General features: G+C 45.6%; 8 protein-coding genes across 8 annotated transcripts; 5 read left to right on the forward strand and 3 right to left on the reverse strand.

Annotated features, from left to right (window-relative positions):
- Positions 1 to 35: 35 nt before the first annotated feature.
- Positions 36 to 643, reverse strand: GLAREA_03195 (uncharacterized protein; the record flags this gene model as incomplete). The annotated part of the gene is made up of 2 exons (XM_008088279.1): positions 36 to 92; positions 161 to 643. 2 exons carry the CDS (start codon positions 641 to 643, stop codon positions 36 to 38), a joined length of 540 nt encoding a protein of 179 aa, XP_008086470.1.
- A 768-nt stretch (positions 644 to 1,411) lies between these two features.
- GLAREA_03196 (uncharacterized protein) lies at positions 1,412 to 2,269 on the reverse strand (the record flags this gene model as incomplete). Its single annotated transcript, XM_008088280.1, has 1 exon — positions 1,412 to 2,269. One exon carries the CDS (start codon positions 2,267 to 2,269, stop codon positions 1,412 to 1,414), a length of 858 nt encoding a protein of 285 aa, XP_008086471.1.
- An 810-nt stretch (positions 2,270 to 3,079) lies between these two features.
- GLAREA_03197 (uncharacterized protein) lies at positions 3,080 to 3,298 on the forward strand (the record flags this gene model as incomplete). The annotated part of the gene is made up of 1 exon (XM_008088281.1): positions 3,080 to 3,298. One exon carries the CDS (start codon positions 3,080 to 3,082, stop codon positions 3,296 to 3,298), a length of 219 nt encoding a protein of 72 aa, XP_008086472.1.
- Positions 3,299 to 6,276: 2,978 nt separating this feature from the next.
- On the forward strand, positions 6,277 to 6,783 carry GLAREA_03198 (uncharacterized protein; the record flags this gene model as incomplete). The annotated part of the gene is made up of 1 exon (XM_008088282.1): positions 6,277 to 6,783. One exon carries the CDS (start codon positions 6,277 to 6,279, stop codon positions 6,781 to 6,783), a length of 507 nt encoding a protein of 168 aa, XP_008086473.1.
- Positions 6,784 to 7,447: 664 nt separating this feature from the next.
- Positions 7,448 to 8,791, reverse strand: GLAREA_03199 (uncharacterized protein; the record flags this gene model as incomplete). Its single annotated transcript, XM_008088283.1, has 1 exon — positions 7,448 to 8,791. One exon carries the CDS (start codon positions 8,789 to 8,791, stop codon positions 7,448 to 7,450), a length of 1,344 nt encoding a protein of 447 aa, XP_008086474.1.
- A 554-nt stretch (positions 8,792 to 9,345) lies between these two features.
- GLAREA_03200 (uncharacterized protein) lies at positions 9,346 to 9,789 on the forward strand (the record flags this gene model as incomplete). The annotated part of the gene is made up of 1 exon (XM_008088284.1): positions 9,346 to 9,789. One exon carries the CDS (start codon positions 9,346 to 9,348, stop codon positions 9,787 to 9,789), a length of 444 nt encoding a protein of 147 aa, XP_008086475.1.
- Positions 9,790 to 16,420: 6,631 nt separating this feature from the next.
- Positions 16,421 to 17,875, forward strand: GLAREA_03201 ((Trans)glycosidase; the record flags this gene model as incomplete). Its single annotated transcript, XM_008088285.1, has 3 exons — positions 16,421 to 16,544; positions 16,595 to 17,255; positions 17,302 to 17,875. 3 exons carry the CDS (start codon positions 16,421 to 16,423, stop codon positions 17,873 to 17,875), a joined length of 1,359 nt encoding a protein of 452 aa, XP_008086476.1.
- A 1,227-nt stretch (positions 17,876 to 19,102) lies between these two features.
- GLAREA_03202 (uncharacterized protein) lies at positions 19,103 to 20,637 on the forward strand (the record flags this gene model as incomplete). Its single annotated transcript, XM_008088286.1, has 5 exons — positions 19,103 to 19,278; positions 19,336 to 19,548; positions 19,597 to 19,763; positions 19,822 to 20,109; positions 20,162 to 20,637. The coding sequence occupies 5 exons, from the start codon at positions 19,103 to 19,105 to the stop codon at positions 20,635 to 20,637; spliced, it is 1,320 nt and encodes a 439-aa protein (XP_008086477.1).
- Between the last annotated feature and the right edge of the window lie 737 nt (positions 20,638 to 21,374).

A 21,374-nucleotide genomic window follows, 5' to 3' on the forward strand; every position in this document is an offset into this window, starting at 1 on the left:
ACCTCCCCCACCCTCCTTCCTCCCCTTCCCCAGCCCTAGAACCCTCCATCCTTCCCCCCCCACCACTCCGTCTCCTCCACGCCATATCCCGTCTAATTCTCCTCTTCAAATCCCTTCCCCGAGGCACCTCGACTAATCCTTCCCCTTTCTTCAACTTTACCACACCCCCTTTCCCTTTCCCCTCCTTTTTCTTCAATGATTCCCCAGCCTCATCCCCATCACCCTCCTCATCATCCCAATCCCCAAGCCGTCCCACCCCGGCATAAACAAGCCGATCCTCACCATATCGCTGTTTAAACACCACAGGAGCGGCTTCCTTGATAAGAATGGGTGCGTTGGAGGCGGTGGAGTGGTAAAGGCCTTTGGCGTCGTAGCCTTCGAGGGCGGTGGCGGCGTTTATCTCGGCCATCATTTGTTCGTAGGTTTGGGGTTTGGGTTTGGGGTCTTTAGGGAGTGAGGGTTCTGAGGGAGGCATTTTGGGGGTTGAGGGGGAAGAAGAGAAGGGAGATGAGGAGGGGGATGTGTTGGGAGAGAGGAGAGATGAGGTGATTCGGGGAGTTGAAGGGGCAGATGTTTGGGGAGATGTGTTGGGAGTCGTTGTGGTTGTTGTCGGGGCCGACATTTCAGTTTGTAGTGTAGCCATTTTGGTGGATGAAATGTATACCTAGATATCTACTCAGCTTTTGGGGGATGGGCGAGAGGTTGTAGGGTAAGGGGATGAGATATAGAAGAGACTTGAGAAAAGAGGAGGATACATGTTGTTCTGTATAGATCTCTTTGTTTGGGGCAAAGGGGTTGGTGGTTGAGAAATGAACAAAGGGATTGTTCTGGACGGGAACGTGTTTGAGAGTGGGACGAGAGACAAAGAGATAGAGGTGTTTTGAGGGTTGCTGGAGAAAGGAAGATAGGAGGGTTGTGGTTGAATTAAAGATTGGTCTACATATTAGCAAAAGGGAGACGAGAAAAGGGATGATGATATACTTATAGGGCATTTCGCGAAGATAAACTGAAGCTCTTGTATGCGAATATCACTTGTGCGGCATGAGAGAGTAGGTGCTGTCAATTCGTGCTTAGCACATTTGGTATTGCTATATCCCGCTATCTCTGTTACTCCTCCCAGTCGATAGTCCTACCCCAAGCTGATCCACAAAACCGCTACTATCAGCACAACCTCCTCTCGCATTGCGAGTAACCTCCAAATTGACACTCCATTGCACCTAAAAGTGCAAGTAGCCCTGTCCTCTTCTATCCAGAAGTTTCATCAAAACCGCTTAGTCAAATGATAAACACCTTCCCAAACCCAAAGGGATATCCAAGTGCAATTGCTTGCCTCATCCAACTCCATTTATACCCAACGTTATCGAAAGCAAACCCAACCGTTTTACACCAAGACGCAGCATTACAAATTACATCATTCCGCAACCGGCAAGATTCTGTTTCTTTTCCTCATCCTAGGCATGGATCGCACCTTGAGCTTCCCATTAACAACCAACTGACTGTTCATCCCCTCAATACTCCCACGATACTTTAATCCACTATGTTTCCTGATCCCACTCGGCGTACACCTCCTCAACGACAGCTCCTCCTTCAACGCAGTAATCTGCTCTTCCATTTCCGCGAACCCCTCGTCGTCTTCGGGGTTGGGATCTGGACTTATCCCACGATTCTCAAAATATAAAGGAGAGAAGATCGACTTGTCGTCTGATTGCTTGGCTGGAACTGTTTGCGGACTCCAGAGGTTTTGGTTCGATGTTGTTTTGTGTAGTGTACATTGTGAATTGCCATCGACCATATCCTCGACCAATGCACTAATATCCCGAACGTGCTTTGCGCAGGCTTGCATCTGGGTGTTTCGTTGTCGTTGAACCCGTCGACATGCGACCCTTCCGTGGTTGGACGGGGCTTGCAGCGTCATAGGTGCAGCATCGCTATAACCCGCTTTAACTTTCGCCATGCCTCGGGTCGTTGAGACAAAAGCAAGATCCTCGATATTAAATGGATCGCAATTGTCGTCGAAGTCAGTTATCGGACTTGGTAATGTGGTTTGCCATATGGAAGGCTGTGACGTCTCGCTTTCGTGTGATAGGGATTGTCTGCTCATTTGTTGTACGATAGAACCAAGCTCCGGCTGCGACTCTTCCCAGTTAAACGGGAATGAAGTCGATGAAGCCGAAGGTGGCTCAGAGCAGGAGATATCTGTTGGGGAAGCATCCCAATCCTCTTGTGGTCGTGTCTGCGCTTGAGCGCCGAACGTAAAGTGTTCAAACATTGTTGGTATGGTGTTGTTCGAGGCAGATAATCGATATACTGCACCAACAACGTCAAGGGACAACCACCATTTGCGAGAAGGAGTCGAGGCGTTTTAACAAATCATAGAGATTGATGTTGTTGTTGTTATTATTTCGAAGAATGAGGACGAAACGCTGTGGCTTGAATCCAGAACTGGGCGAGACGACGGCGATGCGACTTGTGGGTATATGGGCCAGAGCCTGGGTCGAGGAGCAAAGTTCGGGCGCCTGTAGTTGGATCTAGCCGTAGGAGCTGTCTGCGCACGGAATGACGCGTTTGTTGGCGTTCTTTGTTAGTGGAATTGGTCGTTTGAAAGAATGTTAACTTGTTCGAAATCCGTCGAGTATCATGTTTGTCCGGTTTACGGTCGAGATGTTCAAGAATGCAACTTTACAACAAGCAGACGCAGCTCATCTTTCCACTGGGGAGGCCTCGACCAATATGTCCTCACACAGCATTCGCTTGGAGAGCCCACCGAGCGCAGACGCTGTCCGATTTGGTGGGCTCCCCCGTTTTCAGAGGATCCAAGAATCGCTAGCCCAGATGGAGGGCAACCCACCGCGCCGGAGAATGCGAGAGTAGCCAATGATGGCATTCCCAGTGAGAATTTTCCCACGAAGGCGGCCACGGGTGGAAAGTGTCTTGGCTAGCGTTGAAAGGGGCCCTGTCTTATCCCTTGTTGCAGTTGTTGGCACGCGAAGGAGGAGAAGCTCGCTTAGAGCAAACATTCGCGGCTTTGAGCCTTTCCCCGTCATCGCAAACTCGCAAACCCTTGAGGACAGTCAAAGCCATGCCATGTGCTTGCTCCTGCATCACTGCAACTGCTTTGGAGATAGGACGAGGACCTTGCAGACATATCGAGCAGACGGTCGATGAAGTCGAGACTCAAGAGAGCCGGTTCGGAGGGGAAAGAAACCAAACTGTTGAAAGCTTTGGTCATGCAGCTGTGGCAGCTTTGGTCGTGGTTCGTTTCTTTCCCGACGAGCAAAGTTTCCTTTTGGCGCCGTAACCACGGTTCACGTCTTCCCAGGAAAGGCAAGCTCGAGGCGACTACTTCGTTAGTCGACGACTCAGAACACGTTGCTACCCGTTTCCCAACCAAAGTGGCAGGATTTGTCTAGGACGCAAAACGTTGCGGCAACGTGTCGCGACTCGAATAATATGAGCAACATCTGCCGCAACTCTGTACTCTGCCATTAAAGTGATAGGAGAGCAAACGAAGCTTGTGAGATGTGAGAAGAGTCTGGACCACCACAACACCATCCACTCGTTGAGCGGAGATAATGCCCCACGTTATCATCGAACGACCAAGCTTTCATTTTATTTCCGACCAGACAATCTTTTGCCCAAGGCAGACTTCGGCAGACTGACGCGCCGTTGCTTTTTTGTGCACGCCATGCTTGTACGAAGCGTATGCACATTACTGGATGTATGGTCGCGCGAACAGAGCATAAAAATACATATCCAAATACCGTTATGATGGACCATGCGCGGCTTGAACAAGAAGGCTGAAGTTGTCACCAGGACAAATCACAGCTCGTCCTCAAGATCATCTCAAGTTTCATAGGGGGCGAAAACCAATTCCAACACACCCTCAACCAAGCACTGCCTTTGCGCCGTGCACCTCTGACATCCAGTGACAGGCCCGAACCCTTTCGCTGCAGAAGCCCTCGTCTTTTTGACTTTGCATCCAGCCGATCTCCCGATCGTTGGCAGACGACTCCGTTTTGAGAACCGCCAACCTGGCTTCACCAATCAACCAGACCCGCTCTCTCACCTCAGCAAATCAAATGATCTGTCCATGCTCAAGGGAGCTCCTTCCCCCTTGCTTCCTTTCTAGAAGCTCGCTAGAATCCTGGAGGAGCACTGCCGATTTTATCTCCGAATGTAACTTGCTTGCCGCCATGTGCTGGATGCGAGATTTGCCTCCCTAAATTGTGTCGATCTCCTGACTGACTGACGAATTCATACCAGATCATCGCTTGACCAAAAGGGGAATTGAAATGTCCAGAATGAAAAAGTATCGGAAATTCGGAGATGGCTCGGATATGAGAATTCGTCTTCACGAGAAAAGAGCTTCCCTGCATCAAGAGAAACATTTCACGTCCTTCATGCCAGAGCCGAACGCCTGGGTTACCACCGTCCATTCTCTAGGGAATTTTAGGGGGCTCGGATGCGCTGATGGTCTTTTCAGGTTTCATCTTTATTTCTCTTCTCCAGTAAGCTGGTAAGCATGATTCGCGTCAAACCAGAGCCGGATTTAAGCGAGGCGAATTGAAGTCGTAAGGCTTCAAATCTCACTTCACGATTTGACAACACTTCTCGTACGCTATCTCGCGATGTCTAATATTATTCATGCTGCATAATCGTGCGATTGTGTCTGGATGGCTGGAAATGCGGCGTCAACACCAGGTTACCCCTTTGACAAATACGCCTCAGAACCATTAGCGAGGCTCTTCGTCAATATCTTTTGGGAACGATATCTAAGCTGATGGAATGCTCATGTCCACTCATCTAAGACCGCCAGTCATTTCATGACTTTGGGTAACCGATGACCAGGAATCCAGCTCTTCCGTGCAGCCTTCTCGAAGCCTAATGCCCTCTTAGGGATGAGCTGAAGATCCTTAGCCCTTCGACGCGAGAATTGATTGGATGCTAATTGAGCGTCAACACAATTGTCTTACTACACAATCCAATCATGATGTCTGATGTTGTGGTAGTATTATTGTTTAGGGAACAACAGAATAGGGTTGGTGGCTTGCCTGTTGACTAGTTTCGCCTAGCTGATTGTTTCGGTGAGCGAGGAGGTGGGAAAGCCTCAGCTGAGAAGATGTCATTGTTTTGTACTCTGATGTTCGTGAAATTATACCCCGACGGGTCCTTCTTATCCTTTTGTGTTTGGGACCGTATTGAAGCGATTTGAATTAATCGAACCTGGCTCACAGTGTCATTCTAGGTGAGGTTACAAGTTTAGACAGACATCTCATACTTTGGCGTAACTGAATTGTCACTCTTCTCAACTAAAATAATTCTTTTTTTGGACAACTTACAAAATGCTTGGGAGTAGTTACAAAAGTGGGTGGTGTGAGAGGTGGGATTTATCCACTCTGTTGATTTCGTTCAAGTGGAATCATTGGAGCATGGATTCTTTTTTAAGCTGAGAATGATTTGAATTGTGGTAATGCTATGGTCGTTTATCACATTTAACATGTTCTTTATTCCCACATGTTTCTGCAAGTTTGCGAGTTTGCTATGGACGTTTATTACAGAACTGTAGATCGTTTGTCCGGTTACTACTTCCTTCTAGTTGCGATGATAGTTGCTGATTAAAAGTTGAAGCTCCGAGTACTCTATGTCAGGATCTTTGTGTAGCTACATGCTCTCCATGCTCATTCCATAAAACAATTTTTAGAACATTATTATCGCAAAAACCTGTTAAAGTGATTCGGCACGTCTTGCTAGTACACTTTGCAAAAACGTGTTTTCATCTTCCCTTTTCTACAAAAGAAATGTCTATGCCAAGTGAATTTTACACCAAGAAGCAGTTGAATTTTTTTTCAACTGGAGCACATAAACAAGAATGTTTATTGTAGAATCACTACACGAGGCAATATGTGCCCAAAATATTTCCTCAACATCTGACAAAGGAAACTGAATCCAAGAACGTTTCCCCATCAGTTTCCCATTGTCTTCTTTCACCCGCAACATAATGAACAAAGATAATCATAAGACCTACCTATCAGCCACAAGGTAGAACAGCTCCAACAATGCCATTGTTGCAGAACAGTTGTTTTCCACTCTCATCTCACATATAAGCTACTCAATCTTTCTTGGATAATCTTCCTTAGCCATCAACCAACGATTTCACAACTTTTAGTAACTTTCAAGACTGAGATCGACGGCACCAACAACCACAAGCAAGGTAAGTAAACCCCCACCACCACACTAACAACTTTCAGAACCCAAATCAACTTCATCAACCACAAGATGAGTTTCCTCAACCTCAAAGCCAAAGCCGAAAAAGCAGCCTCTCACATCGGCCTCAGCAGAACCAAAAGTCTCCACATGAAAAACCCCTTCACCAACCCCCGCCGCCTCGACGCCGCCATTATCGCTCCACGCACCCCCCTCAGCGACTCCGAAGACGATTTCCCCTCGGCCCGCACAACCCGCCGCACCACCCTCTTCTCAACACCCAGCCGACGCGTCTCTCCTCACGCCTCGTCCCGCGAAGACCGCTTCTGGGAAGCAGACCACCACTTCCGCGAGCAGGAAAAGTCAGAAGTGTATTCTGATTTCCAGGCCTTGAATCCTGAGAACGTGAGGGTTGAGAGGTTGAAACCGGCGCAGGAGCGTGAGTTTAAGAGGGTTAAGGCGGAACAGGCGAGGAGGGAACGGGATGCGGTGAGGGCGAGAGCGAGGGCGCAGAGGGAGTTTTTGGAGGAGCAGATGAGGTTTGTGGAGGCTTGTGAGGAGGAGGAGGAGGGGGTGTGACGAGTGGACTTGAAGTCTGGGACTTCGACTCTTGCAAACTATATGTTGGTAAGTACTGTTCCATCCCTTTGATTGCTGTCGTGGTATAGAGTCTAGACTTAGTACTTAGTCTGATATATCAATCGAGCATATTCTAAATTACATAAATTTTATTAGCCAAATGACCGTTTTTTTCCCTCTAATATTGTGATGAGCGCGTTGAGAGTATAAGTAAAAATTGTATAAACAGTAAAAAACCATAATATCTTACATTTGCTAGTCAATAAATCGATAGATGTATCGTGTAGACGTAAAATTTGTGAAAAGGGGGTCGCTCGCTTAATTAGGTATCGTTACTACACAGGTCTTGCCCTCTACGCGATATTATTCTATTTCTTATTTTAGCCCTTTTTAACCTTGTATTTTTTAGCTTATTAACTTGCAGGTAGATAATAAAGATGTTTTGATCTTCAAGAAAAGGCGCGGCTCGCTTAATTAAAGACTATTGACATCGAAATAACTTTTGTAACTTGTAATTTTCCTATGCTTCACTTTTGTCAAATTCCTCACCTCATCCACTGTACACTAATAGAAACTCACATCAACAAGTGCCATATTATATCCCAAAAGAATTTACATTCCCCTCCCTTTATTTGTCTTTCATATTTCCTCTCCTAGAATTCCGTCATAGATACTTCCCCACCAACTCCCTCGGCATATCCTCCAAAGAAGGCACGTCCCCTTCCAACCCCTCAACCTTCTTCCTCGCTTGCTGAAGCATCTCCTCTAAAAATACCCAATCCTGATTATTCTTATGCCACACGGTAATTTTCTCATGATACGGCTCGAGATACGCGTACCAACCCTCATTTGAGTTTACGTGGTTGACGAGGACATGGGATAAGGCGGAGGGAGGGAGTAAGTAGGGGTGGGCAGCGTGTGCGGTCCGGCCGATTTGTGAGTCGTCGTCGCAGAAGTCTTCTGAGTGTCGACTTTCTAGGTTAAGGTCGTTCAAGCTAGGCTCTGATTCGGTTGAGTCGGAGTTCCGGGGGGTTTGGGCGTCTGGCTCGGTAGTGATGATGGAGAGAAATGTGTTTAGACGGTGCCAGAGATCGGCGGTTTCTGCTGCTTCGTGGGTAGAGCTTCTGGTGCGTGGGTACCAGCGGGGCATGGCCTCTGGGAGAATATCATCTTCATCTTCTTCCTCTTGGCTGTAGTCCTCTTTATCCACATCTTCCTCCTTTTCGTCCTCCTTTTTAGCAGCCTTTTTCCTCGCCTCTTTCTCGTCAAGTTCGGCCCTCTTCCTCCTAACCGCCTCACCCACACGATCGACAAACTTAGCCAATACCGAATCTCTATGAAAGCGGCACTCACCAGTAGCACCCTCATTCAACCTTTCAACCGTCCATCTAAGTCGACCCACTGTAGCCTCTACACACCACTTATCCCACGTATATCCCGTCTTCGCCTGATCCTCCCAAATATACCCAGACGAATGATCATTATAGGGAATTGTCCACGAGCATCTCGATGGTAAAGGCACAGCCGGAAAAAACCAATAGTCTTTCCATTCAGCACACAGCTCAATGGAGATGGCAGTATCATATTTCAATCTCAGTGGAATTTCCTCTTCTAGCATTCGCTTTTCAGCCACCCAGACCTTCATCTTTTGGTATTCTGTGTGAAGGAGATGCTCGAAGCGTTCGGCCCATATAGCGTCGCTGATGAGGCCTTCGCGGCTATCGCTAGCGCTGTTGCAGACGTGGTAATTGTGGGCTCTTTGGAGTCTGTAGAGTACGACTTCAATGTCAGCGGTGGGCGAGTTTGGTAAACCGAGATACCGGTCGAGTTGTTGGTTATCATATGATAGGTTTTGGAGTGTTTCAAAGTTGGTGTAGCTCCATATGATGTCCGGGACGGCGGTTACATCCTGGAGTGCGAGTTGTGGTGTCCACAGACGAAAGACTGGTTTTTTTCGTATCTCCAGAACCTCTATACCTTCCTTTGCTCGTGTATCTTGGTGTTGCATAGTTTTGAGTGATGCAAGCGAATTAGATTATGCAGTTGAAGTTTTCCTCAACGTCACTGTTTGTGAAATTTGGATGCTCATAGAGAGTCAACGCTTCCTCCTTATATGTGAGAAATCTCTTAACAAGAACAGACGGTATGAGTATTAGGCGTTTATTAGGTACTTGACACGGATTATTCCATTCAGTCGGGTATTCTATTAGGCAGTTCACTAGATTGATACAAAGAATTCGCTTGACTTGAACAGCATCAATGAACATAAATCAGCTCAAAGGAGTTACACTTCAATTTCACAAAGAACTCATCGATGCTTGCCAACAAAGAAGCCTTCAAGAATAGTGATTGTCGCAAGATAAAAACAAGACAGTTGTTCGTCCTTGGTAACTCCTGTTTAAATCCCAAGACAACTTCTTCATCCGTCTAAACACCATCGAATGTTACCTATAAAATGACTCCTCATGTCACCTACGATAGTCCAATGACTCTTAGACAAACATAGAGGAACATCAATAAACATCTTTTACTCTCCTCTACATTCCCAAAAGCCACCCCAATATGGCTACCCAGAAGCCCAGACAAACCCTCCATCGGCCAACTCCCCGAGAAGAAACCCATGGAAGATGTTTAGAGGATTCATGGATAGATCTACCCCCCGAAACCCCCACTCAATCCCTAGCACGGAGACTCATCGAAGTCCTACCTCTCTCCCCTGAACTCCTCCAAAAGATCGACTACACCCTCCTAGATACTCCAGAAGGCCATCGCCAATTCCTCGAGCGCGAACGCAAGGCTGTGGAAGCAGAAGATAAACTCTACCGCGAAGCGATAGAGCACGAGATCGAGCAGAATAGACTTAATTTTGAGTACAGATTCCGCAAAGGCGGACCTTGGTTGGAAGAGGATAATTATCCTTATCCTATTCGGCAGCGCCGAGATAGCAAGAGTATGATTGGAAACCTGGTGGGCTTCTTTGAGAATAAAGACAGAGACAGGAAATAGATAGTCCGAGACGACGGTAAACTACTAATTTTAAGGCATATATTTCGACGCATTACGACTTGACGATTTCGTCCGAGAAGACGCTAAACTATTTCTTTTCTTTACGTTTCTGGGGGGTATAGGGATGGATGTATGGTCTAGATGCACCTAGATTATATTTCTATTCTTATGGCAGGACTTTTCATTTCTTGGACATATTTTAGCACACTTCGGTTAGATATTATCTACGGTAAGGACGGATCTTCACTTCTCCGCACATATTTCTGCACACTTCAGTTAGATATTATGCACGGTAGGTCAGCTCAAAGGAAGCAACTAGATGGAACATCGGTTCCAACAACAGTTCTACAATTGCTCGAAAAAACTTCATTTCGCTGCACATATTTCAGCACACTTCGGTTAGATTTTAGGACCGTTCAAAAGAAATGGACAGCTTGAAAATAGTCCGCAATGACAGTAAACTACCCTTTGGAGGAATAATAAAGTACCCGAGCGGTATGCTTATTCCTCGTCCGAGACGACACTAAACTATTCTCTTCGCTGCACATATTCAGCACACTTCAGTTAGATCTTATTTACAGCGGTTTCGTTCAGGTAAAATGGGTGGCTGGAGAAATAGTCCGGAATGACATTAAACTATCCTCTTCGCTGCACATATTTCTACACACTTTAGTTAGACAGTAGGTCCGTTCAGTTATGAGCTACGAATTCACTTTCTATTTGTACGACCAGGATTTCTTAATCTAATCTAATACGTGGAGATATAACACTCTTTTGGCGAAAGAGCATAGTCCGCAATGAAATAAAACTACTTTAGAGGTTTAATAAAGTACCCGGGCGGTATGCTTACACCTTATTCTAACGAATTTCCTTTCTCTAGGACTTCCTGAATTTAATCTTAACTTACTTTATAATTACAAAAACCTCCATCTTATCGTCCGCAAAGACGTGAAACTAATGACTTTCCTGACATTACGAATTTCCACATTTGCTTATCAATGTATAATCAGGGGTGAGTTAGAAAGATAGGTCGGAATAAGGTTAAACTAGTTCGAAAAGATAGAGAAAGAAAGTTTCCTTCTTTACCCCGCTTAAAGATAGTCCGCAATGACAAGAAACTACGATGCCTCTAAGTAGAGGTTATAGTCCGGAATGACATAAAACTATTAAGTCTCGGTATGACTCTAAACTAGCGTGTACCGGTAGAAAGAGAGGATTTCCTTTATATTCCATTCTAAGGTAATGTTTAATATCTTGTAACTTTAAGATGAGAGGAGTCATAAAGTACCCGAGCGGTATGCTTACTTCTCTAGAAGTCTAAGATGACGGTTTGTACGAAGTAGAGGGGGACAATATAGTACCCGGGCGGTATGCTTGTTCTCCTTAAATGTATGAATTTTAGAAGGAAGGATAATACTTAATTGTAACATTTATTATTTTAAAAAAAAATGTTTTCGAAAATTTGATAACATGATGTGAATTTTATGTTCCAGGGAAATAACTCCTCTTTGGGAGGCTTATTGAGAAAGGAAAATTTGTCTAACTTGTGTACTTACTCGAGGTTCTTCGCCATGATGAGATGAGGTGATGTAGGGAAGCACGATGTAAGGTTTACAATGCAATGAAATCTATCGATAGACTTGCTGCTTCACAAATAAAAAGACTATAATCCTGTCTCTCCCAAAAGAGGTAAAAGGTTTTGCGATGGCAAGTCCTTTGCCATTGCTAGCACTTGCTAAAAAGAATTCGCCATGTATGAGTATGCAATCACTTCACTCGTTGGACAATAATAGAACCCAAAGTGATCAACATCTCCCAGCTTGCTTCTGCACTCTGATTTTCCTGTTTACCACGCCTTCCTTTCGAGGTTACATCAATATGTGGCGAAGCAACGCACCCCAAAAAACAAACACGGCAAACATCAAACCAAAACAACATCACAGGATCAAACAAAAGCCGCAAACAGGAATCAAGTTGAAACAAATCGAGGATGAAGTCATCGACAAAACAACGCTGTGGTGTGGACGGGGAAAATCCAGCGGATCGGCGGGTTTGTATGCATGATGGGTATCTTGAAACGAGTTCTGCTGCTGATTGTCAAGGGTTCGCTTAGGCTGTACATTGTTGAGGGGGTGGGAATAGAGGAGTGAGGATAGAGGGTGGTGATACTGGTTGGATATAGACACCTCGCTTAGGTCCAGTATGTTCGACATCAGCCATGTGTATTTACACAGAAATGCTGCTGAATTTTTGATATAGAATTTATATAAAGTGATTTAACTACCTCTCAAAGTAGGCAGAAATTTTATACAGGATGCGTAGTTCTCGTCAATCTTTATATCTAAAAAGATCCAACCTCTATTATTGCAGTGAGAATCGAGAATTTAACGAATAACTTCTACACTTCGCTATACACTATTTGGAGATTTTTACCAACTAACCTGTTATTGCAATATATAGCGTTTTCCTAAGCTGTGTTAATTCACTCGTAGGTTGGTCTTGCGTTTCGAGCGATTCGCTTAAAAATATTGGAAGATCAAAAATTCTTTTTACCCTTATTGTTTCAAGCTCAAGGCTCTTTGTTATTCAAGTTAGAGGGAATTTCTTAACATTCGTATACACCTACAAGGCTATGAAACGAGCAGAAGATTTAATCGGACGAAGGTCCCACATGTTAAGAGAATGTTAAACGTATATATTGGTCAATCTATAGTAGTATGGTGGTCAATCTGTGGCATTACCTAAACCATAATATCGATCGAACCTTTTGTTAGAAACATTTGCGCTAAATGAAATATATACAAAGTAGGCTTTCGATTCCGAGATAACCCCGAGGTTCTGTACTATTTGAGTGAATTGTGCTCGAATATACTTATCCCCTGCAGTCCAAATTGCTTGGCTTTCCACGGGCAGACGACACATGAGAGTAGACTGTGGTGGAAAATAGAGCATTGAAAACTTTCACCTTGCTTTTGTATTCGGGGTTCCCAGCTACAAAAGCCTTGCTCCAGAGGTAGCATCAGAGGTTGGCGAAGTAGAACATCCCATGAGTACAGCACCACGCAGTTCAAAGCTGAAGCCCGGCCGAATCCAGCATTCTCAAGAAACCAGCGCAGCATCCCAAACAAAATAATATTGATTATTCCAACCTGATTCGTTGCGGCTCGATCCCTACTGTGCCACCGCTCTGCTGTCCAGATGTTTGTGGATGTTTTCGCTTTCGACCCTTCAGGTGTTTGCGGTTTTGTTTCATCCTTCGAAGAAATGATAGACTAAACTTTGGAAATGCCAAGTCGCAGATGGCCATCCACCAGATCTACGGGCTTGCATGCTTGACAAGTGTCTTGAACCTCGTTCCGCTGCCGATTGTCGGGATTCGTCTGGGAAAAGAATATGACTCCCTCAAGCTTCTCTCCAAGGATGCTAGAACACTATCGCTCAATAAAGCCATCTAGATTAGCAGATGGCGGACAAGAAGGATGGAAGACTGTGCTTACCACGACTGGCAGATCGAAGTCCCTGATGGTAGAGGTAGAGTCGCAGGAGCTGTTGTGTTGTTGTTATTGTTGTTGTGGCATGTTGAGATGGAACCGCGAACAGATCAGTTCTGCGAGCAGGAAATCGGTAATGCTTCCCCCAAGACCGAATTGAAGCACATAACATCGAATTCGTACGAGGAGCAAATACAGATGAAATCGACTAGGAGCAAGGAAGTTCTGGCATAGAATCGGTGGGGAAGTGTAGGGAAGTCCTCTCGAAGAGAGCGCCAAGACTCCACCCCCTCGCCCATCACCACGCCTGCCATCGCTCCTTCCCTTTCTTCAACAGCACGGCAAGACGATTACGCTTCTACACCGGGCCGTTTCTTTTCGCATCTAAAGAATGCAAATAAGAAAATTTCCCGACCAATCCGATTCAAGGCTTCAAACGTAAGTTGTTCTCATTCCCAACCCACACCCATAAGCTGTGATGAAGCCCAAAAGTAAACAGAATCCTACCATGATGATTCATAATACAAGTGGCTGCTGGTATGAGGCTCGCACTCAATCTCCGAATTTTCGTGACTGTTTAGAAAGCATTCTGCTGACCAACTCCAGTCTTAACTTTTTTTCTTTCTCTTTTTGATTTTGCTCCCTTCTCTGGATACATCTGGTTCTTCAACTGACCCATCCAACGTTTTTGATTGTGAAATTGTGTCATCTGTGATTCTGATTTTTTTGAGCCTTGAGGTGGTGGTTTGCAACTATACTCCGTAAGCAAGCGAATATTACATCGGGTTTCTTAAAATTCTTACTTACCTAGACGCGCGGTGGACAGGAAGGACATGGGTTCTTGAAAACCTGTTGCCGATGTAGTTCGCCTGAAGAGATTTTTAAACGCCCAAAGCATACTTTATTCCGTCCCATGAGCCCGTCTACATCTCTTTACATTTCAGAGTGCCTCCTTTGGTCGTGCCGCAGTCTGTGCCGGGTGGGCTTGCGGGTTGAGCGACTGACTGCGAGGTAGTTGCATCTTGTTCGTACCAGAGTACTCTGACGATCAGAGCGCCCTTAAGGGAGATTAGGCTTTTAATTTGGTTGGCTGCCGTGGGTTAGCGTTCTGGATATTTCTTGTACGCAGATGGCAGTCTAATTGCTGTTGTGGGTAGGAAAACGAATTGAAGAACATGCCTCTTGACGCCAATAAAGTGGTCTTTTGAGTGTGCTCCGTGGCATCTCTATTTATTTTGACGAAGTTCACAGCGGAATGGTGGATTTTGATCATGCCCGGAGACCTGCTGCCCTGAAGAAGTTTCTTGGGTCGAATTCAGAGGTGGCAATGTGGCATAGACGAGCCAAGTATGCTGAATTTGTTGTTAGCATTTGCTGTGTAGAATTTAAGGGTTGAAAAATGACGTACAGTTGGTCGTATCTGGTAAGTTGTTGATAAGGGGGATTATACTGTTTACTTGTGGTATAATTCTAGCTCTCGCCAAGGAAGAAGGATCAGTCAAAGTCAATTGCAAATTATATAGAAAGAATTTTCGCGCAAGATATAGTGACACCTCCAGTATACTAAAGTTAAAAGGATGGAAGAAGCTAGCTATCCATATCTAGAAGAAGAAAACAAATTACATGTAGCTGAAGCTACAGCGAATAAATGCCGTAAACGGGTAACTCTGCACCCTCCCTGCTAGCTTTGAAGATCGTCCTGTAACTCTCAAATCTACCTTTTAATAAACTCCTTCACAGCTGCAAGTTGGAAACGCGGCGGGAGAGGAATTGGAGGACGACGACGACCACTAGAAACGGTGAGTCGGTGACGAAGTAGATATGATCAAAATAGAGACAGCTTTGCTACTATGTAATCAGCGAGAGTGACGTCCTGCTGCGTAAGATTTATCTAAGTGGTAAAAGGACAATAACAACAGGCTGCGACTTAGGGTACTGCGTTCTTGATGCGTTTTGGGCTCCTGCGGAGCTGAACAAAATTTGCGTGTACCCCTGGCATATGTCACGTGACAACTCAGAATGGTACTCACAACCCGATAGGAGATAAAGCAGATTTCTTGACCCACCAAGCTTCTTTTTCCGAGATAAACCCGAGCCACTTAACACAACGAATCGTACTTTGCTTGCCGTCGAAATTATACTAGAATTTGCTGGTACAATGGGAAGAAGATATGTACATATTTACTACATATTTTAGCTATCGACAGGGGCCTTGTAATTTTGCTATTTTGATAGTTGTACGAGTAGACTCCTTCATTTTACTGTACAAGTGAGCAACCTCCCTTTCAAAACACATCGCGACTCAGACTGTTTGTTAAGGGAGTGCACATAGAACAGCGGCAGTGGATGAATAGAATCACGCCGCCCGGGGTCCGTATCGTATGGGGGACTGATCAATGAAGATCCAATTTCGGTTCAATTCCATCCACGCAAATCAAAAGGGAGATTCCCCGAGCAGATAAGAAAATGTGACTTCTAAGATACAACAGTGTTTGGTGCCAGTTCGATGCCAATTCTCCCCGCCACAATGATTTTCTTGACCCAAACTTAAGCTCATCTAAGCAAAGCATAATTGAGAGTGACGGCACTGACGGAGGCGAAACAAGCCTCGTGTTGAGAAGCGAATTCTCTCAGGTACGAGCGCACTACAGCAGCATGAACCAAATATAGAAATTCGCCGATCGGCGCCGGTCAGCCGAATCAAACTGGAGGTTCATGAGGGCCAGTCGAGGGATCTTCATGTGGGGCAGATGGATCAGCCCCTGACTTCCAAGACCTGAATAATTTCAAAAATTCAGCTAATCACACACCTCGTCCCAATCCAGATCTCCCATCCCTTTTCTACCTCAGACGCCCTCCATATTGAATCTTCTTCTTCTTCGATCTTTAGACCATTTCAACGACAACCTCCTCCCCCCTCTTCTCCATTAACGATTTGTTGGCACAATCACTCGTTTGTTGTTGCCTTTAATATCAAACTTCTAATCAAACTTTCTCTGGTCGCACTCTCACTCTCTTGAGTCGATCAACCTTCATTTTTTGAAGACTTCTGCTAGCTCTTACCGTTTACGCGCCACATCAATTTCAATCACAAGCATTCTTCGAATATTCAATACCACGATACCATTACAGTTTTCAATATGAAGTCCTTTGCCGCCGTCGCAGCCTTTGCTGCCGCAGTCCTCGCAACACCTACACCTACCACCCCAGAGTTGGCTCCACGAGCATCGGCGTCTTTGGAACCCATCACAGTCAAGGGAAATGGTACGACGCGTATTGGCAGATGAATGAAAACAGATACTAACGTGCCACAGCATTCTTTAAAGGAACTAGCAGATTCTACATGCGTGGTGTGGATTGGCAGCCAGGAGGATCTTCAAATCTGGTCGACCCTCTTGCAGACACCGCTCTCTGCACACGAGATATCGCGAACTTCAAGACCTTGGGCCTCAACACCGTCCGTATCTACACAGTCGACAACACTGCCAACCACGACACGTGTATGGGACTTCTCGCTGATGCCGGTATCTACTTGGTTCTCGATGTCAACTCCCCTCTATACTCCATCAACCGTGCTAAGCCAGGACCTTCTTACAACGCCGTCTACCTTCAAAACATCTTTGCTACAATTGATGCATTCGCCAAGTACTCCAACACATTGGCTTTCTTCTCCGGTAACGAGGTTATCAACGATGATCTTACCACCAACTGTGCTCCATACGTCAAGGCGGTTACCCGTGATATGAGACAATACCTTGGAAGCCGTGGTTACCGTCAAATTCCTGTCGGATACTCTGCCGCTGATGTCAACTCTAACCGTCTCGAGATGGCTCAATACATGAACTGTGGTAGTGATGATGAGCGCAGTGATTTCTTCGCTTTCAACGACTACTCATGGTGTGATCCATCCAGCTTCACCACCTCTGGCTGGGACCAGAAGGTGAAGAACTTTACTGGATACGGTCTTCCACTCTTGTAAGTATTTCGTAACCGCTGTAATACAACCAACTAACATTTCTAGTTTGTCCGAGTATGGTTGCAACACCAATGCCCGTCAATTCGAGGAAGTCACATCTCTCTACAGCACCCAAATGACTCCCGTCTACTCCGGTGGTCTCGTCTACGAGTACTCCGAGGAGGGAAGCAAATACGGTCTCGTCCAAATCTCTGGTTCAACCGCCAAACCCCTTGCCGATTTCACTGCTCTCCAAAGCGCTTTCTCCAAGACCGCCAACCCATCGGGTGACGGAGGATACAACTCTACCGGTGGAGCTTCCAACTGCCCTAAGAAATCCGCCAACTGGGACGTCGCCGATGACAGTCTCCCAGCCATCCCATCTGCAGCTGCTGCATTCATGAAGTCTGGTGCTGGAACTGGTGTCGGACTCCAAGGAAAGGGATCCCAAAACTCTGGTGGAACCTCCACTGGTACCGCAGCACCAGGTTCCGGCTCAGTCACCGCCGTCGCAAGTGGCACATCTGCCTCCGCAACCAAGAGCAGCGCCTCTTCGCTCCAGGGATCCATGAACTTCCAGCCCATGATCGTCAGCGGTCTTGTTGTTGCGTTTACTTTTGTCGGTGCGGCCTTGCTTTAGAATTTTGAATATAATTTGGCTTGTTGGAGTTGTATATAGGGATTTGCTCGTTTACTTTTTGAGCTGTCAAGGTGGAATGAGTTTTGATATCTCGATTCTTACTTGGAAGAGGATGGTAGTGGTGGTGCATTTCTGGTGTTTGCGAGAGAAATAAAGTTACCCTGGTTTTATTTATGAAGGGGTTTAACTACACCGCGCGCTTTTTTTTACTTTGTTATCGTGAGAGGAGAGAATGAAAATTATTGATCATGACATTGGTTTTCCTTGTGCTTTTACGTGTTCTCGTGAGTTGGGATTGTACCTACTTTGAAGTCGTGATGTAGTGGTGTGACTTGGGCTAGGTATGGTGAGGAGAGAAGGTACGGTCTCCGCTGGATTGTTAGCTGAGAAGGCAGGTACGACTTCAACTAGCCCACTGGTGCAGATTTTGGCTTCTAGAACCGATCTTGTTTCTTTCTTCCTTCTCCTCTTCTCTCTTCAGCACGAACGAACATTTTCTAATTATCGACAACCATAACGGGATTACTCACTCACTTTTTGGATCAGGATATCCTTACTTTCCTTCTCCTATCAATACTCTCTCTACACCAACCTTACGGGCAAAGGTATGGCAATACTCGGCATGTTTTCTTTTGAGTATGGTCGTTGATCATTCTACAGGTTTTCAGCCAACGACTTTCGCGGTCGAAGTCGTTCACTTGCATTTGTTTCGGTGCTGCAAGTCAAGGTATGCTCTTCGAATCATGGAGTTGAGTGTGAGAGCTGATAGTGCTATAAGCCTTCCAATCGTCGGAGTCGTCCGTTCAATACACTCTCTGCTACCAGGATTGCCATTCGAGGTATGTTGACATCTGACACTTTTTCTGGGATTTGGCGAATTGATGTTGTGGAGGTTTTTTGCTGGCTCTCTCGCTTTCCGACATTCTTTTTAAAGTGTTAAAGCTCCTCTGTTTCGAATAACACCGACGTTAGAAGTAAGAAGTGAGAAGTATAGTTTAAAGGTACGTGAGAGTTGGGGATGGGGATAGCAGTGAGGATAGTTTGGACTCGAGGTCACGGAGAATGTTGAGGAAGTGTGCTGACCACTGCATAGATCACAAACATCTAAATTTCCTGCCTCTCGAATCCGGTCCTCAACCTCTAGCACATTCTTGCTGCTCATCCAACTCGTCACATTTTGGGAACTCGACACCTCTCTCTCAAACCGTCTTTCACTTGTCTTCCAAAATGGTTCGCAGAGTCTTCTTCATGCTCGGCTGGTTTTTGATGGGCATTTCTACTTCTTTCATTGCCCGTAGCTTCTTTGGAGATCTTGGCAATGGCGCTGCTCAGAAGGTTGTCATGGATGAAGAGATTCCGAACGCAAATGAGGAAGTTCTGCAGCAGATGAAGACATCCAGATGGTTTGAATAAACCCCCGAAACCCCTCATTCAAAAAAGACCCTTGCTAAGAGATATAGGGAGCCGGACATCGACAGCCTACCCAAGGATCCTGTCTGCCAAAGACAGGCATTCTTTGAATTGGCATGGATAGATTTCATCAGGGCAAATCGCCAAAAGAAAGGCCTGAGCGAGTGGCGGGGAATCGACGAGGCGCATATGCTGTCAAAGCTGCCACGAGATGACAGAATCGTTGCGGGCAACTACATGTTTATCATGGAGGCAGAAGATTAGTAAGTTTCGCACATAATTTGCTGGCGTTTTCTGCTAATATCATTTAGTACGCTCGACGCCTTACAAACACGTTTAGAATGCGGTGAGCTGCACGATGGCATGGTCGAGCCCCCTTCTTCTGTTGGACCAAAAGACTCCCCATTTTGTAAGGTTCGATTGAGCACCGTGTACACCGGGGCGCCGCTGGAGACTGATTCAGGGAATCGGTATAGAGGTAGGGTTTGAGGACTTAGGATCGCCTTGAAATCCGAGTTCTTTGCTGACGTTCGAAGCATGCACAATAAATTGGTATCCCTCCGAAGAAGTCTGCGAAGTCTTGAAACCTTTAACCACGGTACTCGTGGTGAAAGGTGGAGATTTAGAACCTGCGAGGGCAGCCGTCGATATCCTAGCTAGCAATGGCCTGGCATTGAATAGCCTGTATACGTCTCACATGAAACTACATGATAACATTTTCAATGTCTGGGAGAAGTCAGTCAGAACGGTCAACAGCACTGATATGAAAGTATATGGAATCAATGGCAGGAATCCAGAACCTCATGTGCTTTTGGGCGGTAATAGTGAGTAATAGTCGCATAAGACTATATTCTCGAAACTGATTGTATTTTTTAGAGGTTCCCCTAAAGCAATGGCCACTTGGTTGGGGTAATGGGGGGTTAGGTGATTCGCGTGGAGGATCTAGTGATCTTGATTCCACCTGGACCGTGTTCAATCCAACTCTCTTTTCGTTCACATCGGATTCACCACTTTCAAATTCGGTGGCAAAAGAAAATTGGGTTGTACCAGTCGCGGCGAAAGATGAAATATTTAAGAATCTCTTTTTCCTTGGACCCCCAAGACAGTCAGAGGGTCAGAGCCATATCAACAAAGGCTGGAAATTTGGGGAAATGGTTAAGGACTATCTTGATAGCAAGCGCGATGATTTGAGCTTTAGGTTGCTGTTCGAGACTCGCAACAGGGGCCACCCAGACCCTGATGTATTTGGTCGACAGATCTTGGGAGAAGGACTTGCTATTGTGAGTTCGATGTCTCGGATGAATTATACGCAAATGCTGCCTTCTTTCGCTGACGAAGACCGGTCTGGTTGATTTGACAAAATTTGGGTTGGGAACGAACTTGGTTGGTATGACGTCTGGGGCGATGGATTGGACTGGACTGGACTGACATGGAAAGGCTTAGGAGGAAATGGGAAGGTTCGGTTGAGCGATGTATGACGGATGGAATACTTTGTTTGTATCTTTAGATACGGACTGTAGCGATGTCTTGTGACATGGTATTTTAGAAATACGAAAAGTTTTTGAACCCTGTGTTGACGGTGGTGTGTTTGGGTTTATGATATGACGCGATTGATGAGTGCTGAGGGAGTGGTGATAGAGATGGGAAGTGAGGTAAGTGTTGGAAGATTGTGGGTAGGATGTGGTGTGAATTTCGTGGAAGTGTGAGAGATGAGTGGAATGACGAAGGTGGGCAAGGCTTATACTCAGGAATTAGTGCATGGAGCGAGGTGAGGGAAAATGAAAGATTAAATTTGAGGTGTTATGATGTTGGAGGATGTATATTTAGATGATGTATGTTTAGATGATGAAGAAGGTTGAGTGGTGAGGGGAGATTTGGATGTTGTGAGTTTGATTGATGGGGATCTGAATTTTGAGTTAGACATTGGGCTTCATTTATGTGCGTAGTTGATTTCGAAGTGGGCTAATTATTCCTCGGGTAATCGTGTCAGAAAAACTTCGACTAAAATCGATTGAGTGATGAAAACCTAACGCCGCTAGCTAATGCCATCCCATACCACAACAGGCTAGTCAAATTACAAGCCTACCTA

This window comes from Glarea lozoyensis (assembly GCF_000409485.1).
Source record: "Glarea lozoyensis ATCC 20868 chromosome Unknown GLAREA6, whole genome shotgun sequence".
Lineage (NCBI taxonomy): Eukaryota > Fungi > Ascomycota > Leotiomycetes > Helotiales > Helotiaceae > Glarea > Glarea lozoyensis.